Source organism: Notothenia coriiceps, unplaced genomic scaffold (assembly GCF_000735185.1).
Source record: "Notothenia coriiceps isolate Sejong01 unplaced genomic scaffold, NC01 NC01_scaffold00029155, whole genome shotgun sequence".
In the NCBI taxonomy this organism is placed as follows: Eukaryota; Metazoa; Chordata; class Actinopteri; order Perciformes; family Nototheniidae; genus Notothenia; species Notothenia coriiceps.
The window spans coordinates 135,393-143,445 of NW_011361856.1; the positions used below are offsets into that span (position 1 = coordinate 135,393).

Genomic DNA, 8,053 nt, shown 5'->3' on the forward strand with positions numbered 1-8,053 from the left:
GGGGGGCGGCACATGACATCACTGGCTTAATAAAACACTGGAAGGTGAGTCTGTTGTTGTATGTCTTTTTACACTTCCCGTTAGTATTGTCTTTTAAAGCCTTGCTGCTCTATCTCTACTCAGAAAAACTACATTAAAGCATTGCTAGGTAACACTGAAAAAGTCAGCAAGAGTAAGCAGGTCTAACCAAAATAAACACTATTTTTTCCAAAGGAAAACTAGCAGCAATAAAAGCCATTGACTTATTATTGCACCAACAGTTAATTCATTTATTCTATAGGATTCATGTGTTTTATGTTGATGTATTAAATGCAGTTGGGATTTAAAGAGTAGTTTAGTCTAGATGAATACATATGTTTAAAACAAATCTAAAATATATAACCAACCCTTGGTGTAATGTAAAATATGTAATCGTGTTAGAAAAGGGCTGTAATAAAGGAAGTATTCAATGAAACCTTGCCCAGGGCTGCAGTCTCCCCCTTGATCAGTTCGGCTATAAATAGACACAGTGACTGTTCTTGGGCAGACCACTGTACTGTGTGCTGTTTGTATGTGCATGTGAATGTGTGTGTGTATCTTTAAGAATTCAGCTGTAATTTGAGCCCCGGAGGAGAAAGAGAGAGGGTGCCCCCCCCCCCACACACACACACAGCAACGCCCCCATGGATTCTATAATCGAGCGTCGAGCTGCAGGATCCGCGTTAACGCACGCGTCTCCTCGGATGGGATCCTCGGTAAACACCGCATAGCTGCCTCCGACGCGGAGCTCCAGCCCTGCATCGTCCCCCACAAGTTGTTAGCGTGTGTGCGTATGTGTGTATGTGTGTGTGTGTGAAGCAAGAGGCGGGCTTCTCTTGTTTATCTAAAAATGACTCGACATGACTCGAAATACACGGAAAACGACCCTTGGAACCGTAACCGGCTGCGAGAGTGAGGCGCAGATCATCTGAATGAAAGTCAGAAGGTAGGTGATGTATTTCCTCCTCCTAGAAGGCTGGTCCCAGCCACCAGGCCAGTGTCTTTTTTCCCAACACATTTCCCGTAGCTGTGGCGTCAATTGGCCTTGTGCGTGTGCTATGAGATGCCTTGCGTAAAAGAACCAGAGTTCTCCTATAACAACATTATTTAGCGATCCTCCTCTCTAAAAGGCAATCCGGTGATGCACACGGTTATTTTCGTTTCATCGTTTCCTCTTTGAAACAGGTCCAACCGTCTTACGCAAGCGCACCTTGGTTGCATGATATGGAGCTTGCAAAACAATTTTACAGGAAAAACCTGTTAATTCCAATTCACTGGAAATACACACCACTTCCAAGAAAATGTAAAGGCATTTCTTCAAGGCAGGTCCAAACTAAATCCTTATCAGACGACACTAAAACAGTGGGTGCTGGATAGCACTCATTAGTTTGGAGTTAAATACTCTAAAGTTATTATTTCCACCTTGTTATAACTAGATACATCTGCCCGAAGGACTGCTCTTTGTTTTTTGGAAATGGGATTTTCAAAATAATGGTTGTTGTGATGCCTTGCATGAGCCTTGATTGAAGGTGTATGTCCTTGTTTGTTTATTAGCACTGGTCCACCTTGATTTTGACATTCATGTTGATTCACTGATTGAAAAAAATGATTAGATCTTTGATAAAGAAACACTTCACAAGGCAAATGTGTTAGAAAGCAGATTGTTTAAGACTGCTGGTGCTTGGTTCACCATGAATCTTCTGCTGTTTTGTATCCTTAAGGCGACCTCTGTAACCATTTGCCCTTGGCAGTTCTGCATGGGAACTTGCACAACTACAACATGTGTGCACCTCAAATGACCCCACTTTGTGAGAATGGCTTTACTTATCCAGATGTATCTTCAGTTATAGATTCTAGAAGTGTTCCTCTCATAACAAAAAGTATGTGTGCCTTGCAGCATGCTACAATAAAGTACTTCGGATGCATTACAGGCAGGGACTCTGGGGAATTGGCCTTTCAGTTCCCTGATGACTTTCTCTTGGCAAGTGAGGTACACACTGTTTGTCCTCAAGCATTTATTTCGCGTAGCAAAGGAACAAAGGCTGATATAAAATAACCAAGGCCAGAGCTCCAGGGAAAAATATGTGTTTTATTTTAGGTTGCCTGTCCTGGGATATACGCTGTGCGTGGGAGATGTAAATACGTCTATAAAGTTAACGGACTTGGCTTCTTACCAAGAGCTTGCGCAGCCGAATCAGGCCATATGCAAAACAGCTCCCGGCAACACTCATAAAAACAGTTCAATGGCTGCAGAGGAACTCTCACTGACATATATTTATCGGCTGCATGCCATTGTGCATGCAGAGCTGATCACTTTTTTTCTAAATATAGATATGACGAAATAGATCTATAGGTTATTTGAGGTCATTGTACAGATTTCTTTAATACATCATTATCACTTCAAGGCCTAGTTTTAGAATCAAATAATTATCAAGATCAAATGGATTTTATTGAACCACCCCCCCCCCCTCGCTAATGACCCTTTATACCATATTCCACTCACAATTTCCAAAACATGGATTACCCGTGTCCATTTAAAAGGCTCTTACATAACAGCTGTGGTACAAGTCTCCAATAGCTGTTAGCATGCAGTACAGCTGTGTAATGTACATGTATTTCATGTTGATGATGTGATGGCAATATCTACCCCACTGGTCATGGTACATGTGTTTTGGTCTTAGAAAAGCTACAGTAAGCATTTCCAAAAATGTCAGCATAGTAAATATTATCAATGTTTATTTATTTATAGCCCAATATCACAAATGTTACATACACAATATTATAATATTTGATCCAACACTTAATTTGTTCAAAAGCAATAACTTGCATTTACGCATACTGGACGAATACAATGAGTAGAGCTTTTGATTTTGTTTCTTTAAAATGTCCTTTTGTACACGGTGGGATTATTGCAATCCAAATAATGGAGCAGCTTTAGTGATGCTCTGACTAATGGTGTGTATAACTCAAGCACGTAATCGCCACGCGGGACATTTAGTATGGACCTTTGTTCATGTTTATAATGAGACGTAAAAAGATCCTCCAAAAGTTGAAAGAAAGCTACGTTTCCACTCAGCATTCAGTATTAGACCTCTAGCTTTTTGCTGTAGAGCTTCCTGGGGAAGAAGGTGTGTGTGGTTTTAGAAGGTGTGTGTGGTGTGAAAACACTATGACTGCTTTCAGCACACAGTGTGACAGTGTGTCCTGATTCTTTGGTCTTCTTTCTGAAGACTTCCACTTCCTCTGAGAAGAGTTCCAGGAAGTAATACATAAGCGTATCTTTGCCAAAATGCAACTTAATACTTTGTAGATCCTTGTACAGGAGCTAAATATATAAAGAAGCTGATGGAGCAGAGTTATTGTTAGAAGTCATAATCACAAGTCTAATCATGATTCTATATACAAATCAATGATTTGTGCTACAAGACAATATTTGCTGACGTCACAAAGTCTGCCACGTTATCATTTTGATTTAATTTAATTTGGGTCCTACAATCATGAGACATTATTACTTGCTAATTTAAGCCAGTCAGTTACATTAATATCAACTCACAAAAAAACTTTTAATTAGTCATTTCTTCAAGACTTCTAATTGTAATTATAAACAAACTTTACCTATGAGCTTTAGTATACCTTTTTTTTGTTATGACCAGTGGCAGCCTTTCTTCTAGACTTTAGCAAGATTGGAGTTGGCCTATAATGGTATAGGTTTTGTTTCAGATGCAATTCTGAATTTGGTAATGAAACAACAGAGCATGTCTAATTTCCCAGGTATATTTCTAATTGTTTCTTTGTAGCATTTATTTATCCAGGTAAAAAAATCCCATTGAGATCAACGATCTCTTTTACATGGGAGACCTGCCACACATTGGTTACACATGTAACAGAAATACAACAGAAAACAAAAGGACACATACAACATAATGACAGGGGTACCATTTACAAACTTCTTCACAAAGACAGGTACCAGAAGTATCAAATATCAATTCATCCAGCTGTGCTTTAAAATGATGCAGGGGAACCAAAATGCTCATTTTCAAAATGTTTTGCAGAGTGTTCCAAGCTAGAGGGGCTGCACACATAAAAGCTTTAGTGCCTAAAACAGTCCTAGCACTTGGTACATGTAATAAAAACACATCCTGGGATCTTAGGCAATAACTACTTGCGACTCTCTGTGATATCAGTGAGCAGATGTAAGGTGGTAGTTTACCCAGCATGGCTTTATAAATGAACATGTACCAATGACTGAGTCTCCGAACAGTAAGTGATGGCAGACTTGCTCTGGCATACAGGGTACAGTGATGAGTAAGTGCTTTACAATTTGTAACAAATCTCAGCGCTCTGTGATAGGCGGCATCTAACTTGATCAGGTCAATGGGCAGGTGCATTCATATATATCAAATCACCATAGTCCAGCACAGGTCAAAAGGTCACAGAGACTAGCCTTTTCCTCAAGTGAGAAACAGGACTTGTTTCTGAAAAAGAAACCTAACTTCACCCTCAGCTTTCTAAGCAGATTATTGACCTGACGTTTAAAAGAGAGACAATCATCAAGCCAGATACCAAGTTATTTATAACCGGTAACCTCTTCAAGTACTAATCTTAACCTTCTTCTCTCCCTCAGTGTGGTTGGGTGGCCATGGACCCATTCAGCCTGCTCATCCTCACCATCTCGGTGATCAGTTTCTTCTCCTTCCAGTGGCTCTTCCACTGGCTCAGCCCCTGGGTGTCCTCACGCATCAGCTCCAGCTTCCTTAGCCTCAGTGACAAGCAGAAGGTGGAGTGGAACTCAAGGTGACCCGACAAAACCGTATTATCCCCATGAGTCTTTGTTCAGACAAACTACATATTTCCTGTAACACTTACAGTATCTCTAAATTCCACTTTTCGATGTACGGGGCAGCAAGTCACCCTCATAATTTTAACATTTAACAAGATCCTATCTCAGTCTGACAGCAAGGCCAAGCCTGTTGTTATGTCTATTGCCATTATTAAAATGTTCTTCAGTGAAAATATTAAGATGCGACAGGGACACAGCGTTCACTTCATTGTCATCTGTGGTCACGTAGCTGTTTAACGGCTATCCTGTTATGGGTACATTGCAGATACTAGCTATGACAACTACGTTTGAGTAAAAATATTGAGTGTGTGTATTGAGTCAGACAGACTGTGGCTTGCATGAATCACACATTTTCTCTCAAATTCATTTTATTACTCATGAGAGCACTTGTGAAAAATAAATTGTCACATGGTTTCTGAGAAATTTAGTGATTAGCGGAGATGGATCCAGGCTATATGGATTCCCGGTGAGGCCCATGACTTTACAGATTCTAGTGAAACAGTCTTACAGGAAGTGTGGCTGTCACTGTGGCTCTCTGATTGATTGCTGTAGGACTGTCTCACCTCCTGAGTGACTGACCTGGAGTCTGCTGCTCTGCCTGACCTTGCAGCAGTGTTTAATCTCTTTGTCTAATTGGTCTGAATCTGTGTACAGCCGCGACAGGCAATCAGTTGATTCGCTGTGAGAACTCAGCGCTCTAAACCACAGAGCAGCTCCAAGGCACTATTCCTGAACAAAGACAAATACTCACTGTACTCTGAAATCAGAACAAAATAATCACGGCTTTGTGTCTGGGTTGTAATTTCAGGACGGTGTCGACGTTTCACGCGCTGTTGGTGGGAATCTTCTGTCTCTACATCTTGTTCTTTGATGATCCCGTCAATGAAGACCCAGTCTGGTGAGAATTGACTGTGAATAGCATGTTTTTAACCTTTGCTTCCCATACTGTTTCACTTAATATGTCAAGGACTATTAAGTTCCAAGAAGTTCGGTTCATGGAAACACCAAATGTCACATCTGAATGCTTCCTTAGTTGAAAACTAGCCTAGTATACTGTACATGTACTGTACTTCATTTTCTTTTCTCGACTCGACTGACTTTTATTTATCACAAAAGAACCTTATTTTTGTATAGTTTGGCAGACTCTTTAATATTCTCTGCCTGGTCAGGTTAACCCAGAGACACTGATGCAAAACTTTTTATAGAGACCTTCAAACTCAAATAAAATGATCAAATGGATTTATTGTTTTTATATAGCAGGTTGAAGACTTAAAACATTAAATTAAATCAAACTTACTGTGACAATAGGAGGGTTAACAGAATGTACAACTGGTTTACAGAACCTGAAAACATAGATACTACATACATACCTAGCATTGCTGATCAAATCAAGACCTGAGCAACCTGTTTAAGATTGAATCAAACATCTATTTTGTCGCACATGACAGCCATAGCAACAGTAACCAAGGGGGTAAATACTTGGCTCTGATTTATAGCAATGGGAATTCCCCTGAAAGTTTGGAAGAGGTTTACTTACCTCAGGTTCTTTTGAAACCATACTGCTGACATTTTCAACACCTACACATATTAAGAGCTTTAAAGGGGCCATATGATGCTCATTTTCAGGTTCATATTTAATATTGTGTGTCTCTACTGTGACATGTTTCCATGCTTTATTTCTCTTATACTGCCTGTGCTGCAGCACCTCTTTTCTCCCTCTGTCTGAAACCAGAGCCCAGTCTGCTCTGATTGGTCAGCTGGCCGGCTCTGTTGTGATTGGTTAAATGCTTAGAGATGTCTCGCCCCTTAGCCTATCATGTACAATGTGTTGGAGCGCTAGCCAATAGAAGCGCAAGTGTTACATAGTGATAGGAACTTTGGGATTGTAGCCTTTGCAGACCACTTACATTCACAGAAAAAGCACATTAGAGCCCCATTAACATGTATTCACACAAACCTTCTCAAACCAAATGTGTTTTTTTTTCAATAGGGGAGATCCTACACTGGTGAAGACTAATGTTGCCATCACAACAGGCTACCTCATATCTGGTAAGAGAAACCTTCAGTTTGCCTTGGATATGTTTGAGAAAGTAGAAGAAGATGCATGTACATTGTAAAAAGATGTTGTAAACGTATTGCTTCGATAAATCAGTGTATGCTTTATTGTTTGGGTCAGATGCCAATCAGAAGTTTAAAAATCAAACACGTTCATAAAAAACGTTAGTTTACACTAGTCTGGTCTTCAAACGTTTGGATTACACCAGTGACGTGTTAACTGTGTTTCCCCTGTGCTTCTGTTTTCCAGATCTGCTGCTAATATTTTACTATTGGAAGGCGATAGGCGACAAGTTTTTTGTAGTTCACCACCTGGCAGCGTTGTATGCTTACTACTATGTACTGGTGAGTGCCTTATTGTCCAATAGCAGAACATGCAGGCAAGATGGGAAGGAGACAACCAAGAGTGGGCAGCTGTGTCCTGTCAGGCTTTCACCTCAGATAGCCTCCACTCACTTAGATCTATGAGTGTTGTCATGCTGCTCATATCTGGTTTAGTTGAATATGTTCAAGGCCAAATGAATAGGTGACTCACACCACCAATTGTACAAACACATCAGATGAGAACATATTATGGATGTTCAAAGCCCACTTTTTGAGCTTCATCATTTCACAGGTCTTTGCTGTTTATGTACCTGTGGGACCTAGCCTGGTCCAGCAGGAGGCGTCGTTTCCCTTCCTCTCGGCTTTCTCAAGATATACAAATATTAAGTGAAGAGTGGCCAAAAGTGCCATGTATAAACACATCTTATATGGTGCGAATACTAAGAAATGTAACCAATAATCATCAGCAGTCGTAGCTAGCAAGTCAACCATTTTTGATAGGTGGTGCAGAGTGATTGATATACATGAAATTAGCTTTATTTATTTTTTAACTCAGGTATTAGCCTGCTGATCCTTTCTCCTTTGAAGTACTAAGAAGCTGCTTATCGATGCTCCGTTTCTATACAGTTAGCTCTTGTCTAAACATGGAGATAGTTGATATGACTCAGCATTTCTGGGCAGTGCTGTTCACTCTTGGTTCAATCTGAAACCCTCTAGGTCAACAGGATCTGTTGATAATTATTATTATGGAAATGAATGACGATGGTATTTTTTGCATGGAATGCTCAATGATGGTACTGGCTGATGACCCCCCCC

General features: G+C 40.3%; 1 protein-coding gene across 1 annotated transcript in view; it reads left to right on the forward strand.

Annotated features, from left to right (window-relative positions):
* The first annotated feature begins 657 nt into the window (after positions 1-657).
* tlcd4a (TLC domain containing 4a) overlaps positions 658-8,053 on the forward strand; it is a 14,741-nt gene continuing 7,345 nt past the window's right edge. Inside the window, exons 1-5 of the mRNA XM_010786368.1 lie at positions 658-964; positions 4,643-4,812; positions 5,667-5,756; positions 6,849-6,907; positions 7,164-7,258. Coding sequence (XP_010784670.1) covers positions 4,658-4,812; positions 5,667-5,756; positions 6,849-6,907; positions 7,164-7,258 — 399 coding nt within the window. The 5' untranslated portion in view covers positions 658-964; positions 4,643-4,657. The remainder of the gene's footprint in view (positions 965-4,642; positions 4,813-5,666; positions 5,757-6,848; positions 6,908-7,163; positions 7,259-8,053) is intronic.